Here is a 20,710-nt window from a genome sequence, read left to right on the forward strand (position 1 = left end):
AGAAAGTGATTTTAGTGTCTGGAACCTGTGTTCCACTCTGATTTTTGTCTTGATGTTTTATTAGTTTAGTTGGAGGAGAGCAGGCTAGGAGTTAGTTAACAGAATTACCATTCCCCATAAATAGCTTTTTCAGCATGGTAGATGAGGAATGTAATTTAGAACACCTGTTTCTTAAAATTAATTTTAGTTTTGTAGACAATTGTTCGATTTTAGAAATGCCAACTAACAATTGGGAAATCTGACTAAATAGAATTAATAGACTAACTTAAATGGATGTGTCAAGTTGCTTCTTACTGGTTATATATAATATGTTAAAGAAAACTTTGAACTCAAAGTTACATTTTTTAAAAGAACAATTATAATTTTTTATTGTAGGAATCACATGCAGCCCAACTACAGATTCTTATGGAATTCCTCAAAGTTGCAAGAAGAAATAAGAGAGAGGTATATTATTTTGTGTGTTTTACATAATGTTTCATTTACTGTTATTGATTGTTTCTGTTTTGTAAAAGCATTTCAGGCTAAAAAATTTATTTAAATATTTTGAAAAGCATTTGAATATTTAGATTTTCTTAAGTTTTGTTGTTTTAACTTTTACCTTTACAACTTGACGTTTAAAAAATCCTTTTGTGGAGACACGCTGAAAAGTTTTCAGTAAGATTGACTGCAGTGAGTTACCTCAGAGCTATAAAGAATAGAAAATGGAATTATCAAATGAAAGCCATGAAAGGAAAACTTAGAAAAATTTAGATAATAAAGCCTTAACTAGGGTTATGGTTTTTCTTAACCATAAAATGCATGAGGTAAAAATGCATGAGGGTAAAAACATAGGTACTTATTTAGAACTTAGAAAGTCTAAGTCATGGAGAATAGCTAAAAGGTAATTTTGTATTAATGATCTTATAGCCAGAATGTTCTAATTTAACATTTATAAAATTCCTCAGTCATTTCACACATATACAAAATATGAGAAAATTAAATAATCAAAATCCCGTGCTCTGGATAGCATGCTAAAATAACTCTGAATGCTGTGTTTTGTTTTGTTATTTTTTTAATTTCTAGTGGTTCTCAAATCTGTTATTTTTACTTTAAGGATTGTGTAGGTAGGGTACTTCTTACTCATTTTAAAAAAGTATAAGCTGTGCTGTGTTCTGGGCTATCTTTATTCTGTTTGAAAATAAAAAGATGAGAGATGTTTTTATTTTGATGAAGCATTTTAAGTGTGCATTACCAGAACTTTCCATTGTCTTAGTATGATATTGTCTTAGTATGATATTTCCCTTTCTTTTGAATATTCATTATGTCTTGTTTTTAACTTTTTCTGACTTTGTTCAGATTAGATTTTAGTGGATTATGCTAGTATTGATAGCTGAATATTCTTTACATGCTTTGTGACTATATTTTTCTTATCCTTAACTTTTGTTAAGTTAACAATTGTGATTTTAATATGTCTATTAATAGAATCATCTTCATTATAAATTTAAGATTTGTGTCTCTTAGGTTTTGTTTTTTTTTTCTTATTTGGTTGGGGATGAGATGGTTTCCAGTCATTCATTCGTTTAAATGTCTAGTAGTGCAGTATAAACTGCAGTAAGTGTGAGGATCTTGTTAAAATGCAAGTTCTGATTGAGGGGGCCTGTGTCAAAACCTGACAATCTACATTTCTAGCAAGCTCATATGATGTTGAAACTTGTGGTCCTTGGACCACACTTTGATTAGCAAGGCTGAAAATTTTTTAATATATGGAAATAAAATGATTAATGCAACATGTACACTGTCAACATTTTTTGCTGTAGAAAATTCTCTGAAAAAGTAATAATTTTTTATATTTGATATACAACCTCATTTTAAATAGAATGTAAAATTGTAGTAGTTTTATGTGTTTGTTTTAGACTTTAAACTCACTGAGAATGAGATTCTGTCGATAAGAAAGTACCTGATAATGAATGAGTAAATGAATCCACAAGGTGAGCAGTCCAAGCATAAGGATACGTGGGGTTAAATGAAATGGCTGATTTTTATCTATGTCCTGAAATATTTAAGGTTTTCATTAGTGCCTGGGGTTTTTCAGTATTAATCACTGCCTCTCTAGGAGTCTCCTGATACCTGCAAGAAATTGTTAGTCTTGACCTTGTCTCAAAGATAATGGTACAGTTTGTAAGTGTAAAAAACTGTGAAGGTTCTGAGGGTTTTACACTTACTAGCAAGCTAAGAAGTTAGCCTGTCGTAGTTTCATTGATGCTGGCAGAAGACCTGAAACTGCTGGAGATAAAAGACTTTATTACTCTGGGCACAACTGGCAGTAACAATTTCACTTTGTGTCAGTTCCCCTGACCCCAAAGTCCCACAGAGGCAATGTGAAGATGGGCCCAGGTGAATGCTGCACATACAGTGGATTTGTGTTACAGCAAAGGAACCCTGATCTTAGGAAACCCCAGTCTTTTAAAGGGGGCTACTAGCAAACCTTTCCAATCTTTGTTCTGCAGGGAGACACTATTTTAATTATATTGGTCAGAAAACAAATCTACTCTCTGCCCTGAAGGAAGTCACTATCTCTGTCTTGCCTGGCTATTTGCTGTACACACACATTCTTGGAAAGATAATTCAGAACGAAAGCTGTCACAAAATAGGCAGAAACTGGAGAGATCAATGGAGAATTCTCTCCCAACAGTACCCTTTTTTGTGATCCCAATTTGTCCTCTCTCTGATGTGTTGGCTAGTCGCTCCCAATAACACCTTCTATGATATTGCCTTTGATCTTATAGCTCCAGTATAGTGTTACTTTCTTTTTGTTATTAAACTTCTGGATCAATTGTGCTATAGGACTTTCAGCTTGACTTTGGTTTGAATCTAATATAATCCTTGTGATTGATTTTGGTTTTTTTCACCCTTTGGACTGTATTTTCTTATAGTAGGTAGTTTAACCAAGAAACGTAACTAGGTCCAAGTACTTCTGGACATTGGTTCCCATTATGTGCAATGATTATACTGTCATCAATACATTTTAGTTTTCTTTTTAATCTATCCATGATTGAGTGACTATTTCAGTTTTAATTATGCAAGGCAACTCTGAGGAACTAGGTTAACATATTTTAAAAATGTACCTATTCCTTTGATTAAATTTCATAAATTTTATCATGATTGGAATTGGATACTATAGTAATTTGTAATCATAATAAGCTTTAGTGTAGAAAACATAGTTGATTAATTCTCATGTTTTAGTGCAGACAGAATGAAGTGAGTGGTTATATTTTCTTCTTGCATATATTATAAAATCTATTTGCATGTTTAATCCTCAAAATGAATATAGTTGCTAAAGGTCTTACCTTCTGTAGTATAGTTTATATACTTGAACTTATTCAAGTGAAATATAGATATACCAGGAGGCAAATTGCTACTTTTCAATTTGTTTTCCTAAGATTAACCATGCATACTTTGAAAATTAACTTTGTGATTTCATTTGTAACTTTTAATTGGGGTTATTATATTGAGTGTTGGTGTAGACGTTGATATATACCAATCAAAGAAGTTAAATATGCCTTTCAGATTTAACATAATCATTACCCCAAGGTCACATCTGGCTAGTAATTTAGGGCCATTAGAATCCATTTAATTTTCAATTTTGACTTATTTTTTCCTACTGACTCTCTTTAGAATATCAAGAGAATGGAAAGTGCAAGGTACCTAGTAGGCATTTGCGTTACTTATCTATTGTATCTATTGTTGTGTAACAAATTATCCTCAAACTTGATGGCTTAAAACATCAAACATTTAATCTCTTGAGTCAGGAATGTTGGTGCAGAGTAGGTGGGTGCCTTGACTCTGGGTTTCTCACCAAGCTGCAGTAAAGGTGTTGGCCTGGATAAGCAGTTACCTCAAGGTTTGACTTGGGTAGGAACCCTTTCAAATTGCTCACTAGCTTTTGGAAAGAGACATCAATTTCTTGCCACATGGGCTTCTCCATAGGCTAGCTAACTACATGGCAGCTGGCTGCCCTTCAAAGGGAGAGAGTAAGAAAGCAAGACAAAAGTAAAATAATTTCTGTATCTTCATCTTGGAAGTTATAGCCTAACACTTTTGTCATTTTTCCTTTGTTAGAAGCAAATCATTTTTTTAGTCTACACTTGTAGAGAATTACTCAAGGGTGTGAATACTAAGAGGTGGAGATCTTTGGAGGCCATCTTAGAATCTGCCTGCCGTAGCATTTAATAATTATATGTGTTTAAATGAACATGTTAGTCTTCCTTTATGGTTAGTTTGAGCAAAAGAGCCTTGGGTTCCATGTAAAAGCCAACCTCATCTGTGCAAATTTGCACCAACAGTGAACAATTGCCTTGTATTTCATTTTATTTAATTTTAAAATATACTTTTGGACATTTTTGGTACTTGTTTAATTTACTGTACTAGAACAGTTTTGATGAGTCTTGATTCCTTTTTCGTGTTGTTTGGAATTTCACTGAGTTGAATTTTAAACTATTTTTATATGAAAAATGCAGAAAAGAATTAGAGTGACTATTCATGTAACCACCATCATGAGCACACCAGAATATTTTTGGGACTCCCGAAGCCCCTTGCTGACCCTTTTCTAATTACAGCTTTCATCCTTGCCCGTTAGGTAACTAATATCCTGATATTTGTGGCAATCACTTCCTTGCCTTTATGTTTTGCTGCCCGAGTATCTGTAGTTCTCTCTGATTTTGAGATTTATATAAATGTGCTTGTGCAATATGTACTCTTTCATTTCTGTCTTCTTTGGCTCAATGTTAAGATTCATCTATATGGTTGTATATAACTGTAGTTGATTGATTTTTGTTGTTGTATAGTATTCCATGAAGTGAATAAACTCCATTTTCATTGTTGAAAACCTAACTGAAAACTTAAGTTTTCAGTTTTGGGCTCTTCACAAACAATGCTACTATCTTACATACGTATCCAAGTATATGTTAGCATACCGATCTGTATGGGATGTATTTAGAAGTGGAACTGATGAGTCATAGGGTCTGTATATCTTCCAATTTTAATAGATAATGCCAAAATGTTTTCCAAAGCAAGTGGTATTATTTATTCTTCTTACAGACGTTGTATGAGCATTCCTCTTGCATTGCGTTCTTGCCAATACTTCATATCAATAGACTTCTCCCAGTTTAGCTAATCTTGGAGTATGTATTGCTATCTCGTTGCGGTTTTAATCTACATTTCCCTGATGACTAATGAGGCTTAGCACCTAGTACTATGTTTTTGGCTGTTTGGATTTTTTTGTGTGTGTATAAAGTACTTATTTAAAACTTTTTGCATTTTTTTTCTATTTGGTTGATTTTTGTTAATGGTTTGATATGTGTATATGCTAGATGTACATCTTTGTTAGGTCTGTCTATCACAGATATCTTTCCCTCTACTTGGGCTGCTTTTTTCACTGTATTAATGGTGTCATTTGATGAACAGAAGTTTCTGACTTTAATAGAGTCATGTTTATCTTTTCTGTTATAATTAATGTCTTCTGTGTCAATAAAAGAAGTCTTTTCCACTTGTGGTCATAAAGATACTTTCTTTCATATACTGTCCTTTATTTGAAGCTTTATTCTTTTTTATCTTCTACATTTGAATCTATACTCTACTTGAAGATTTATTTTTGTGTTTAATGTGAGGTATGGGATCTTTTTATATGGATATCCAGCTGTCTAAGCATCCATTATTTAAAAAGTCCATTCTGCATTGCTCTGAAGTTTCAACTTTGTCATATATCAAGTATCCATATATGTATGGATCTGTTTTTAGGCTCTCTTTTCTGCTACACTGGTCTGTTTGTCCTTTTGACAATTCTACATTGTGTTAAAAACTAGACCTTTTAGTAAGTTGCTGTTCATCTGGAATGTCTGGGCTATTCATGGCTCTTTGCATTTCTATATAGATTTTAGAATCAGTATATTTCCATGGTAAACTTGCTATGATTTTTATTTGGATTACTTCTGGGATAAATTTGAGAGACTGTATATTTACAGTACTGAGTCTTCTAATCCATAAATGTGGTATGTCTCTCTATATTTAGGTCTTTAAAAAATCTTTAAAAATTTTGAATTTTTCAGGGTATCATTCTTACAGATCTTTATTTTAGATTTAGTTATTTTTGATGCTATTGTAAATGATATCTGTGTCTTTAATATTAGTTTCTTACTGTTGCTGGTATATAGAAATACTGTTGATTTTTACATATATATTTTTTTTAAAAAAAAAAATCCTAAAACCTAGGTGGCTCTCATTAATCCTAATTTATTTGTAGATTCTTTTATGTTTTGTATGTACACATCATAATCTGCAAATAATAACAGTTTAGTTTCTTTTTATAATCCTTATGTATTTTATTTATTTTTCTTGTCTTACTCTGCTGGCTACGACATCCGGTACAATGATGAATAGAAGTGGTGATAGCTGGGCATCCTAGTCTTGATGCTGATCTCAAAGTGAAAGCATTCGACGTGTCACCATTAGGTATGATGTTTTTTGTAGGGTTTTTTAGGTACTTTTTGTCATTCAAGGAAGTACATTTCTATTCCCAGTTTGCTAAGAGGATTTTTAAAATTATGAGTGGAGTTGAATATTCTCTAAAATTTTTGTGCATCTGAGACAATCATGATTTTTCTTTTTCATCCTATTAATGTGAATAATTACATACATCCGTTTAACCTTAGAAAGTCAATCAACTTTGCACCTAGGATGACCAGCCATTTTGATTGACATTTTAGTTCTGTCACTAAACATTCTGCGTTCTAGGAAACCCCACCAGGACAGTTGGTCCCCCTACTTGCATCCCTTATGTAAATCAAACTTGGTCATTATGTGTGTCCTCTTCTGTGTGGTTTGGCTTGCTAATATTGTGTTTAGGATTTTTGCATCTATGTTTGGTGAGTGAGATTTTTTTTTTCCTTACACTGATCTTTTCTGGTTTTGCTATAAAGATTATGTCAACTTTTCAGGTGAGTTAGGAAGTGTACCTTCTTTTTTTTCTCCTGGAAGAATTTGTATAGTCTGAGAAGGGTATCTTTTTGAATGTTTAAAGATCTTACTGGAGCAGCAATCTGAACTTATGATGTGTTTGCAGAAAGTTTTAAATTATTGATTCAGTTATACTTGAACAGTTATATGCTTATTGAGGGTTTTGTTTTAGATATCACCTTGGATAAGTTAAACTTTTTCTAGGATTTTGTCTATGTCATGTAAATTTTCAAATTTATTGGCATAACATTGATCTTAATAGAGTCTTAAGTGTTCCCAGGGTTTTTAGTGTTGTCTTACCTTTCATTCCTGACACTGCTTATTTTGCTGTTCCTTTTTCTCTTTTTTTTTCTTGATCAGTTCTTTTCAGGGATGTATCAATTTTACGAGATTTATTTAAGAACCAACTTTTGGCTTTGTTTATCCTTTGTATTTTATGTTTGTTTCCTGATTTCATTAATTTGTGCTCCTTATTATTTCCATCCTTCTATTCTCTTTGGTTTATTTTATTGTTCCTTTCTAATTTGTAGACTTGGATGTGCGTATTACTGTGCAGACTGCTTTTTCTAATATAGGCATTTAGGGCCATAGTTTCTTATTTTTTTAACCTGCAGCTAATGATTTTGGTATCATACTTTCTTATTGTTTAGTTCAAAATTGTTTTTAATTTTCATTATATTTTTTTCTTAGGCCTGTGGGAGGTCATTTAGAAATCAACTTCTTATTACTTGAACATGGAGATTTTCTTGGGTTTTTTTGTTAATGGATTTCTGTTACAATTGCATTGTAATCAGAAAGTACTTTGTGTTTTATTCCTTTGAGTGTAATATTTGCCCTGCTACCTGGTAGTTGGTTAAATTTTTAAATATTTGTACTTGAAACAAATGTGTTTTCTGCAATTGCATGGTTCAGTATAAAGTTGTTAAATGTGTGGTGAGAATTTTCTGTAACTTTACTGAGTCTCTGTGTCCTTGTGGTATTCATTATATTTGAGGTGAGTTTCTCATAGAGCCTCATATAGTTGGACTGTGTTTTTTTAATCCACTCTGCCAGTCGCAGTCTTTTAATTGTGTATTTAGTATTTAACATAAATGTTATGGCTTAGGCCAGCCATTTTATTATTTGTTTTATGTTTCTTTTCTCTGTTTGTGTTGTTGTTTTAGTTGTTGTTTTTCTGTTTTTATCTCTAAGTTCTTGAACTTTTTTTAGAATTCCATTTTGATTTATCTATAATGTTATTGAGTACATCTCTTTGTATGGTTTTCCAGTGGTTGCTCTAGGTATTATATTATATTTTTGTAAGTTATTACAGTCTACTGGTGTTGACATCTGTTTACATTTGCTTTTCAGTAAGTCATTTTATTTTGCCCTCCTATTTATTTATTTGTTATTTATTTGTTTATTTATCAGTCGTCTTGTTCTATGTTTTCTCACCTTTTAAATAAATTGCTGTGGGAAGATTGAACAAAGTCTTAATAGTCTGTCACTGCAGGAACTAGGTATTAAGTATGTATATGTCTGTGGGCTGGTGGTATGGGACATGTGTTTTGGCTTGCTGTAGTGTACACTTCATATGACTAAGTGCTTTACTTTTCATAATAACACTTTTAGAATTAGTATATATTAAGTGTTACTACTCCTTTTTTTAAACTCGCTTTTTTCCCTGAAAGTATAACAGTGTATTCTTTTGTTCAGTTTGAAACAGTTATATATGATTTGTTCTAAATTATATTAACTTTAAAAAATTAAATTAATGAGTTTAATGCTTAAGCATATCTTTGTTAAATCATTAATGAAGGTCAAGTAAATGAGTACCAATGATACCTGCCTGCACCAAAGTTATTGTCAATAATGGGAGACTCTTTGTTTTTGAATTCTTTTACATTTTTGTCTTCATAAGGGACTCTGAGACTTCTTTGCTTTTTAAGTTTAAGTGTTTTTGTAAATTTTCTTTAGATTTTGTCTCAGTGTTAAGAGAGTGCTTGTATGGGTGCCTTAGGATCATGCTCTCAAGGGGCATTGTCTTTGTTCTCCATCTTATGTATCTATTATTTTTTTTTAGTATCCCCAAACTCTGCAGTAGTGTTAAGGCAGATTTGATCTAGGAGTTGATGTGTAATTGATTTTTGTTCAGGTAATACCAATTCAGCTTTGTGCACTTTTCTTCATTTATCTCCAAAATATTCTTGGGCTCGTATTAATGCTTTTATTCTAGGTTCTGCCTCTCAGGGTTGTGATGTTTGCAGAGTGAACTTAGCGCAGTTCTTGTTTTCACTTCTTTTAAATGATTGTCCCTTGCCTTCTATTTGCTAGTACTAAAATGTCTTGCATTATATCCTAATAACAGAGCTTCAAACCCCTTCAGAATTTCATCCTGAAATAGAAATACCTTAAATTCAATATGTGCCCTCTAAACAGTTTTCATTCCTTATGACTTTTTTTTTTTTTAATATTTCTTGTCTGACACCTTATCAGAGTTTCTCACATAGATAGGTTATATCATTGTTTCTGTACTGTATAGATTTATTAGAGCGGCACTTGTACATTAGTTGTTTCTTTTTTTTTTGAGACTGAGTCTCATTCTGTCGCTCTGGCTAGAGTGCAGTGACGTCATTGGAGCTTACTGCAACCTCAAACTCCTGGGCTCGAGCGATCCTCTTGTGTCAGCCTCCCAAGTAGCTGGGACTACAGGCGCTCCACAACTCCTGGCCCATTTTTCTGTTTTAAGTAGAGATGGGGTTTTGCTCTTGCTCAGGTTGGTCTTGAACTCAAGAGCTCAAGCAATCCTCCCACCTCAGCCTCCCAGAGTGCTAGGATTACAGGTGTCAGCCACTGCGCCCGGCCTAGTTGTTTCGTTTTTAAATCGAGCGATGTGAAATTGCTGTTTTTGTAGTTCACGTTATATATGACTATAGGGGTATTATCCAACAAAAGCATTGGGGTATTAGAAGGATAGGACATTATCTTCAGAAAAGAAGACATTAAATATTTGGGGATTTCAGGTGACACTGAAAATTTTTTCTCATCTTTCCAATTCAAAAGCAAAACAAAAATTATTAATTTGATCTCAGTTATGTATTAGGTATCATACGAGTGATATTGGCTGTCTCTGGATGTTAATATTATAGATATTTACTTTCAGCATTCATTTTAAAAGCTGACCATGGGAGTGCTTTTCTGAATTATAGGTCAGCATAACCGGAGTTCAAAATGTCTATGAACCAAAAGGCTCTAGTGATGGTGAGGAATAACCGGGGTGTTTATGGATGGCTAAAGTGGGTAGAGAGTGACTTGGCTACTTGGTATGAGCTAGACCAGAGTGGTTTTTATGTTAGAATGGGAGACTAATTGTTGGACATGGCATGGAATGTAGTACAAATGGTGAGTTCCACCTAGTCTTGTGATCCTGAGGCGTTAGAGAATTTATCAGTGGTTAGCTTTTATTTGAAAGAGTGCCAAGACAGGTAGTGTCTTTGAGGGAGAGCAAGTTTTCAGTTAAGGTAGTATTGTGTGACAAATTTTAAGGTGGTGGAAAGTTTATTAGTGTAGCTGGATGAGTTGAAAGCATTTAACAGTGCTAATCAGTCTTTTTACCTCCGGTTTCTCCAATAGTATACTGTCTTTTCCTCTGGTTTTGTGGCTGTCACTTTGCCCTTCTTGATAGTTAACCCTGCTTCGTCCTTTGTCCATCTCTTTAACATCAATGTTCCCTACCATCCAGTTTTGGTTTTTATCTCTTCTGACTATACTGATTGATGTTAGACAATTTCATTTATTGCCATAGCTTCAGATTTATTATTTCCTTTTCTCATAGCTTTTGTGCCTTTGCATATATTATTATTTACTCTGCTTATTTTGTACTTCCCCACTGTTTTCTACTTGGCAACGATATTTCAACTGTTGGCTTAGTTGTTTACCATTTCCTCTAGACTGAAGTCTAGGAGGGCAAGGGCTATAGATTTTTTAAATCCTGTTTCTCTCAGTGCTTAGCAAAATGCCTAGGATTGGTAAATATTTGAATTAATAAGTTATCAATTAGATTACCAACTGTGCCTGTATTGCCACAGAAGAGAGGGTGCTAATGCTAATAAACTTAAACAAACCCCATTTACTCTTACCAGTCATTAAAGAAATGAATTAAACAATAAGTTACTGTTTTCAAGAGGTAGTGTAGGATAGTGGTTAACAACATGAATTCTGGAGCAAAAAGCCTGCCTTGATTTGAATTACAATTCTGCCACTTACTTGCTGAATGATTTTGGACAAATCATTTAACCTTTCTGTGCCTCATTTTCGTAATATATAATAATACTTATTTCACATCTGGCAATCGGTATTGTTGTGTATGTATTCATTGTTACTATTTTATATTTTAAAAATCTGTTCTATATATATATATGCTAGAGTAAGATAGCCAGTTATCCATATTGATGATAGAAATTTAAATTGGTATAGTGTTTCTGGAAAGCATTTTTATGTTACATAATGAAGATTTTTCTAACTACTTCTTCTGATTGAATAATTTTATTTCTAATAATCTCTTCACAAAATCTGAAGTAACCTTTTAATAAAATCCTAAAATGAAATGAAGTAAAATCTGAAAGGCCTGTATGTTCCAGAATTATTTGTGATACTTTGCAAACAGCTTAAATCTCTAGTGAGAGTGGAATAGTTAAAATATATTTTTGAATATTATTCAACAGTTAAAAATGTTTGCATTTTAGTGACATAGGAAATGATTATGATGTAATGGACAAGTTATAAAAGATAAAACATTATCTTAAATATGCTTTAAAAACCTCTAAGAAAGAAATGTTAAGACGCTACCTTGTGTTTGCTTTTGGGTGATGGGATTTAACCTCTGTCAGACTAATTTTTATTTATTATGTGGGATCAATAACTGATATGCTGTATTTTTTATTTGGTTTTTAACAATTAAATGAGATAATATGAAAGTTCTTTGGATACCTTATATTTTTTTAAGTCACTTATTATCATTGTTCATCTGTTATGTTTTTATTGTAAGGTCAAACCCTGTTGTATTAAAGAAATACGACATTGTATTTTCTTAAAGATTAAGTCTTTACCTTTGCATTTTAACATTGGAACTTCTAGCTATATTTTATCAATGGTTTTTCATCCCCCTAATTTGCCATTAGTGCCTAGTTTTCTAGAAATTATTTTCTAAATGTAACTTTCATAAAGTTATCTTATGATCATGGTGATACCATTGTAGTTTGGCTTAGGTTTTTTTTTTTTTTCTCTATTTTAATCTACAGCAACTGGAACAGATTCAGAAGGAGCTAAGTGTTTTGGAAGAGGATATTAAAAGAGTGGAAGTAAGAAATCAAGAATTTCTTCCATATCTAGCAAGTTTTTCAATTTCATGAAATTGTCACCTTTCCTTTAAGTTGCTGCATTAAGTTTATGGGATTGGTCTTGGTTATGAAGAAAGTAACACATGTTACTTTAATTTTAATTGAGAATGCACTTTTGTAGAAAAACATTCTGAACACTTTCTTGATGATAAAATGTCATATAAATTTGTTTTCACAGTGTTTTATTGTTATAATTTTTCTCGATTAGATTGAAAAAAATCACTGTGTTTTCTTGGAATGCCATCATGTTAACTTAAAACCCTTAATTATTACCACTAAAATGATTCATTGCTATGCCGTTTTTTAATTAAGTAAATAATTTTTACATATCTACTATGTGCATTTCTAGGTGGTAAGATTGATTAAAAGAGAAATATAAGGATACATTATCAATATTCTAGGAATTAATAGTATAATGTAGTTTACTTAAATCCATGGGAGGATTCTTGGGAGGCTTATAAGCTATTATGATATGAGGTTTTTGTCTTTGGCTGTATTTAAATTTAGTTTGTGTTTTTCATTATTCTCATATGTTATTTTCTTTTGCTGATATGTAGAATATGTTAAAGAATAATGAATTTAATAGTTAGTGGATGTTCAGCATCCCATGTGGCATTCCTAACTTATTATTATATTTATGTCACTTGCTTGACTATATGATTGAGCTGAGCTTTCATTAGCCAGAAAATAATTTTTCCTGATTATGCATCTTTAGTGGCATTTTAAAATTTGCTGTTTTCCCATTAATCATAATGTAGCATATAAGAAAAGGAGGCTAGCTTTTCGGTATGATTCAGAGACATAATTTATACAATAATGGTTGATTAGGAGGCCTTTTTTCCTGGGTTACTGGTCAAAAATTATAGTTTAAGTCATTAAACAAAGCTAATATTTGAATCAAGAAGGGTGTTACTCTTCTTAATAGTTGTGGAGAATATTTTTAAAGTAGAGACTGACATATCTTGAGGTTTTTTTGCACTTTAAAGAGTTGAACCTGATGATCTTGTTACCTTACTGTCATATTTACCTTAATATTTACCAGTAGGTTATTGCCTAGATTAATGATTTACTAGTTCAATTAGAGTGTAATGTACATCTATCTAATTTAAATATTTGTCTTTTTCTGTATTTGGTGACTTCATTAATGATGAACAATATTTATTAAGGAATTTATAGTTCTTTAAGTATGTATACTGTAGAAAAGACTCATCTCTTAAGTTGTCAGATGTGCTTGTTTTTGTACTCTGTGGAGAGGAAGCCTTCAGAAATTTGGGTGTTGAGACAAAAAGGGACTGATGAAAACCCGGGATTGGAAAGGAATGTGCCATCTCTTTGATTTATGTATCTTCTATATGGAGTATCTACTATAACTCAAATAATTGTACTTTCAGGAAATGAGTGGCTTATACTCTCCTGTCAGTGAGGATAGCACAGTGCCTCAATTTGAAGCTCCTTCTCCATCACACAGGTACAAAGCTTCACACTTGCAATTGCTTAAAGTTCGTGTTACAAAGTGTGCATATGGTACTAGTCCTTGGGAGCCTTCTCCATGCAATGTACAAAACCCCTGAGAAATTACTTTTGGTCATGATCTATAAATGAGATTCAGATGGCCCATCTGTTTCCTTAATGCTTTGAATTTCTTGCCAGGAACATTTAGTGAGTAGAATATTATAATATTGTGAATTCACAGTCGGATTAAAATTTTGGTAAATTTCTTACAGTAATGATAGCTTTAAATATCTTGTAAATTAAAGTCAGATGACATACAAATCTAAATTTGAGAACATGAAATGATAATATTAGAGGAAAATGTGATAAAACCGTGGACTTTTTCCCTAACTCACTGAATTTTCTTGGGCAGATCACTTTCCCCAGATTTAAAATGAGGGCGCTAGATAGATCTGTTAGATTTCCTTGGTATTTTCCTATAACTCCTTGTTATTAATTGAAGCCTTCTCTTCTGTATGCTCTGTTAGAGCAGGGATTATATTTGTCTTGCTCATGACTGTTTCCCTAGATTTTAGAACAATGCTTAGCCTCATTTAATAAGTATTTGTAAAATATAGTGAATGTCTATGATCCCTTTTAAGCTCTAAATTCTATTTTATGAAATATGTGCTATCTAAATTTTGAATTTTTATATTTGAAATGGTCAAAGTAAGAGCAATTTTACATGAAGCCACTTTTTTTTGATTTACTAATCCATTTAAGGATAATGGTCCAATGGGTACTTTTCAGACTTAGGTTATAGGGTAACATACGTATTAGGAAGTCAAATACCAGTAACAGTGGGTTACACTAATCTTTAGAACCGTTATCATTTTAGGACATCTATTATGGGTCCGGTTTGGTGTGGCGTATGGGGAAAGGGGTGCAGGAGATGTCCTAGTTAAGGAGCATTGCTGGGAAGTTTGATATTTTTCCCGTTAAACATGGTGTGGAGAATCCTTGTGAATTCTAGTTCATTCTGGAGTCACTTTAGCTGTGTAATTCAGCTGGTTTTCCTCCTTATTTTACTTGGTTTAAAACATATGGGAATGATTGGGTCTGTGAGATATTGTTATCTTTAAGCCTGGCATTCATTTTCTGATATACATGAGATCTTTGTCAGTGGAATATTTATTGTATGAGTACAAACAGAGAAGCAAAAATTGTCACATCACAAAAAATTCACTAATAAACTGACAATTCATTCACATTGTCGTATCACATTTTTTTTAATTTCAAAATATTAAGGGAGTACAAATATTTTTGTTACATAGATACCTTTTGTAATGTTTAAGTTGGGGCTTTTAGTGTGCCCATCACCCAAATAGTGTTCATTGTATCCGATAGGTAGGTTTTTACCCTACTCCTCCTCCTCCCCCTCCCCCTTCTTGATTTCCAGTCACCTTTATATCTCTTTGTGTCCAAGTGTGCCCATCGATTAGCTCCCAATTATTAGAGAGTACATGTGGCGTTTGTTTTTCCATTCCTGAGATACTTTACTTAGGATAATGGTCTCCAGTTCCATCCAAGTGCTGCGAAAGACATTATTTCATTCCTTTTAATGGAGTGATCCCTCTCTGCTTAACAGTAGCATTGCCTTCTATCTGTTGTGTCCAGGTCTTTGCTACTCAATCTTTCACTGATTGTTGGAGTTTATAAACTTGTGACAATATAGTGCATTCTTAATTGCTGTATTTTTTGAATGCCTCTTATGTACTAGGCATTATTCTAGGTATTGAATCTAGTTAACGAAGTTCCTGCCTTTAAGGAGCTTAACTTCTGGGATGTCTGTATGGAAGTTGTGGGAAATACTAAACAAGCAAATATGTAAAATGGTAGTAGTGTGTAATATGAATACAATCATGTGCTGGATAATGATGTTGCCATCAATGATGGACTGCATATATGGTGGTGATCCCATAAGATTGTAATGGAGCATATAGGCACCTGATATATGGCACTTGATAGTGGCATTACAGATCAAGTAGAGGAAATGATTGATATTCAGTAATGGTGCTGGGACATTTAGTTTTTCATTTGAAAAAATATATAAATAAATAAAAATATATATACGATCTAGGTTTGTGAAAGTACACTCCATGATGTTTACACAACGAAGAAATTGCCTAACAACACATTTCTCAGAATATATACTCATTGTTAAGTGACACATGACTGTAGTACTTTAGGAAGAGAAATTAGGCACGATAGGGGTTTGCAGGAGGACCCTGTTTTAGTTTGCATAGTGCGGCTTCTCCAAGGAGGTGACATTTAAGTTGACATATGAATGAAGTGAAGAGTAATTATGATAGAAATTCATTGGATAGTGTTGAGCAGGATCTGACTTAGATTTTCAAATGTTTATTTGGGTTCTGAGGTAGAGGAAAGAGATAACTGTGGTGTCTCCCAACCCCTGTCACTGGAAGCAGGAAGCAAAGTTAGGAAGCATTGCAGCAGTCCAGAAGAGAGGAGTAGTTGGTTTGGATTAGGATTTTATTGGAAGAGGTAAAAGTGGTTGTCTCGTAATAGTAACAGATCTTGTAGAACTGCAGTCCCCAAACCCAGGGCGGTGGTCTGATACAGGTCAGTGGCCTGTTAGGACCTGGGCTGCGCTTTGCTGCCTGAGCCTTTCCTCCCCCAACCTCCCCCCAGTCCCCTGGAAAAATTATATTCCATGAAACTTAGGAACCTGACCACACAGCAGGAGGTGAGTAGTGGGTGAGCTAGTGAAGCTTCATCTGTGTTCACAGCTCTCATTACTACCTGAGCTCCACCTCCGCCTCACCGTCCCTGCCCCCAGTCGGTGCAATAATTGTCTTCCATGAAACTGGTCCCTGAAGCCAAACAGGTTGGGGACCGCTGTTGTAGAAGATACAAGATTTCATGAAGTCTATGAGAATATTGTTGGAAAATTGCTAAAATCTCTTGCAAATCTATTGTCAAATGAGATTCTAGCAGAGTTACACTATTTAGTAGTTGAAGAAGGGAAAATAGGCATACACAACATTTCCTTCAAGGGTGTTTTGATATTTTCTTTGAACAAGTGATTTGAATATCACTCAAGGATTGAGAGAGGCACTTGGGGAAAATGATACAGCTCTTAAATACTCTTTTGTTAAAAATCATTAGGATTAAGATGTGAAATCAGACATACTGGAATGAATGTTATACTATCTGAATTTGAGTTTTCATTATTTTTAAGAAATAGCATGTAGTTGCAATTATATTTACCTTTTTTCCCCATAATTATTAGCTTCATAATTTAAACAGCAGTTTTTTTATTCCTCACTATAAAGTTTTGATCTCTCTTTTAAGCAGGTTTACTTTAAAAAGCTCTTGTCTAGGTTCGTTTATTTTTCTGTAATGAGAACCTTAATATGTCAAGTCATTGAATCCCTTATGTAGATTCTGGGTTTATGTTTAGATTATGTATTTAAATGAAAAGAAAAACAAAAGCCAGATGGTGGTATTCTCCTTTCTCCCACCCCCTACAGGATTTTATATTCTGCCTACCTTGATTAGCTGTAATTGTCACATCCTGTCTTTTCTATTGCTGCTGCCTTAGTATCAGATGAAGTCTAGCAATGGTCTTTTAACTTATCCTCTTATGCATTATTGAGAGAAATATGTTTCTTTTCTGCTTAAAATCCTTCAGAAGCTATCCATCATGTCAGCTGGTTTAGGTACATCTCTTTGCATGACCCTCCATAATCACCTAGCCCCTGCCTACTCTTTTGGTGCTTTAAAATTGAATATAATGCCCAAAGCGGGATGTTAGGGTATCTTTGCTTACAATGTTTCTTTGCCTGGAAATTTCTCTTGGATTCACCTGCTAAGTAATCCTCTCCAATCCCCAAAGAATCCAACCTAGGGTGAGGTCTCTTCTATTTTTAATATACCCTTTCCATAAAAAATAAGGATTGGGGGAGGGGAAGAAGGAAACAGAATTGACCACCTTTTTTTTTTTTCCTCAAAGATTTCTGCTTGTTTTGATCCCGTTTCTGTAATATGTGTTAGTTTGGGAAAATACACATTCCCCATGCTATGCTGTAATCCTGTGGGTTTTTCTTATGCTTCTACCTTTTTATATGAGTATTTATATATAATAGGGACTTAAAAATATGGTTTTGAATAAATATATCCTTAACCTAGAATGTCATTTAATTTTCATAGCTTTTTGAGATTCCGATTGAAGTGTGATCTTTAGTATACTTAATAAATAAGCTAATTATTTTATTATTTTAAAAAAGCTATCAACCAGGCTTCATTGGGGTAGGATTGGGGTGAGAGTATGATTGTTTCCTTGATAAAATTAGTTGGATTTTTTCTAACCTTACAAGCTTTCATACATTTCAAGCTTTCCATATTACAATCAGTTCAAAACAAAGATTGCTACTCTCAGGGCCTTTTAAATCGGCTTTAGATTCTTAGGAAGAAAGCCTTCACCATTTCTCAGTATAAACTATAGTTTATATTTTATTGTTGTGTAGTTATGTGTGTCAAATAATGAGTAAATTAGAGAATAAGCAAGTGTAGTCTCTTTTACCTATTGCCAAGTGGGATTGGTTTTTTTTATCTGAGAGGGTAATTGTGATCATATATCCTATCTGTTCTCTTAGAGTATTATTAATATTCTAGACATTTTCATTTTTTAGCTCAAACTTTATTTAAATAATAAAGTGAAATATTTTTGTTAGATTTTCTTCCTGGCAAATATGAGAATAGTAATGAGAATAGTACTCATTTTGTGTAGAGTAAAACATTCTTAGACTAGGTGTGATTATCTCAGAATTTTTAAGAGAGGTAAACTGGGTGGACTTGATTCTATATGGATTAACAAATGTGGATTTTAGGTTCTTTAAATATCATTTAGTTTATATGTGTAAGTGAATAGGAAGCAGAGCTAAGTAACTTACTGAACCTATGGAGCTAGTAGCTTAGCATAAACCTGGCCTTATTCTTTTATGGTTACTTATACATGAGGTGTGATGAGGAACATTGGCATACTTTTTTAAGATTTTAAATTCTCTTCAAAGCCATTGCTGGTAGCTTTACTTGTAAATTTCTAATTGCTTCATATTGATGTGATTTCTATCTTAGAAATAATTGTTTCATAATTGCTTTATTCCTTGCCTTTAAAAAATTATTTCAGAACTGCGTGAATTATTAGTCTCTTAACTCTGTGTTTTTAGACCTTCAAAGTACTTGTTTTGAAGATAATGAATTAGTTGAAACTTCTTTGTCTCCTTCAGTTGAATATGCTTTCATAAGATCCAGATAGTCACTGCAGTTAAATTTACAGAGTAAGTCTTGTTTTCCTAAGATATTTAATATAAAATTGTGGATAAGCCAGGTGTGGTGGCACATACGTGTAGTCCCAGCTTTTGGGAAGCTGAGGTAGGAGGCTCGCTCGAGCCTAGGAGTTCAATACCAGCAAGACCCTATCTCCTTAAAAAAATAAATAAATAAATACATAAAAATACAAGTAGTAAAATTTTTTTGATCTACAATCTCTCATCCTTAAAACACTTTTACTGATAAGAGATTGCTGTTGATCAAAAATTTAACTCATTTTAAAAAAGATGTGTCATTTTAAATTATGAATTGCTTATTAAAGGGTAGAAGAGGGAGATTTGTAAATATTATAAAATTCATAGGTAAGACTTTTATGTAATCTACTTTTGATTTTATTTATTGTATCAGACAGTTTTTGAGTTTTACCTTTTGTTTGTTTCTATCATTTTGACAAAGGTCCAGGTGAATCAAAGTGCAGGGATAGTAGGAGGGAAAAGCAAGGAGTCATTTTATGGATGCTAGGAATATTTAACTGTTGTTAACAATATACACATAGGATAGTGATCCTCAATACCTTGTGAATTTGTGTATTTTATAACTTGAGTAAACCAGTGAAATTCAAGAAACTTGATATTGCATAATAGCTTCTAGACTGGATTAAGAAATTTCCTCTGGCTCACTCATGAGACTGTATGCAATTATATTTACCTCAGTTGTTAAAAAAAAAAAATATGCAGGGGGTGGGACAGATGATAGGGATGGTTCTTTGGTGTAGTAGATGAAAAGAGAGCCATCTTCCCTCTTTTTGCATATTGGGCCTTTGGCTGGATTATCACCCATGACCAATGCATTGTTAATGATTCCTTCTTCACATATTAATGCTTAAATTCTTGGTACCTTTTGGCAATTATTATTGGCCTAACTGCTTTATTTTACTTGGGAAGATAATTTTTTTTTTTTGGAAACATAAGGACTGAAATGTTTTTATGTCAGGTCTAATTAATGCTTATAAATTTATGACAGATTTATTGTGTATTTTAAACAGATCTTCCTGCCTAAACCTAAACATTTTACATATAACCTTTATTTCCTTTATTTAAGAGGGGAGGATCGTAAAAATACAGGAAATTCTCTATACACGGGTTAACACTTTCTTCCAGATTTCCAAGGTTAGGTGATTACAAACAGATTTTAAGAAATCTCAGCTATACTTGCATTGGGGAGTTTTGAACGTACATGATATTTTGCTGTATTTTAATGAAGTTTACCTTTTGCGTGGGAGAAGTAGTAAAACCAGTTGTTTGTTTTGTCACTGTGAATAGTAAAAGTTACTTGTCTTAACAGTGACCCTATACCATGAAAAGGTGTTGAGTTTGATGTCATAGGCAGTGGAAGACGTTGAAGAATCTTAGTCAAACGTTTAAACAAACTTCCTTGGTATTAATGTAAGAGAGTGTACTCTTTGTATACCTATAATTTCTTATTAAAATTTATTGGTAATAGAAATATAGCAAATTCTGAAAACTTTCCTTTTTTTTTTTTTTTTTTTTTTTTTT

At 33.0% G+C, this 20,710-nt stretch overlaps 1 protein-coding gene across 1 annotated transcript in view; it reads left to right on the forward strand.

Annotated features, from left to right (window-relative positions):
- The window catches only part of RFWD2 (ring finger and WD repeat domain 2, E3 ubiquitin protein ligase), a 187,959-nt gene that overhangs the window by 89,337 nt on the left and 77,912 nt on the right, over positions 1 to 20,710 (forward strand). Inside the window, exons 4-6 of the mRNA XM_012644641.1 lie at positions 376 to 444; positions 12,270 to 12,329; positions 13,760 to 13,836. Coding sequence (XP_012500095.1) covers positions 376 to 444; positions 12,270 to 12,329; positions 13,760 to 13,836 — 206 coding nt within the window. The remainder of the gene's footprint in view (positions 1 to 375; positions 445 to 12,269; positions 12,330 to 13,759; positions 13,837 to 20,710) is intronic.

This window comes from Propithecus coquereli, unplaced genomic scaffold (genome assembly GCF_000956105.1).
Source record: "Propithecus coquereli isolate 6110/MARCELLA unplaced genomic scaffold, Pcoq_1.0 Scaffold216, whole genome shotgun sequence".
In the NCBI taxonomy this organism is placed as follows: Eukaryota; Metazoa; Chordata; class Mammalia; order Primates; family Indriidae; genus Propithecus; species Propithecus coquereli.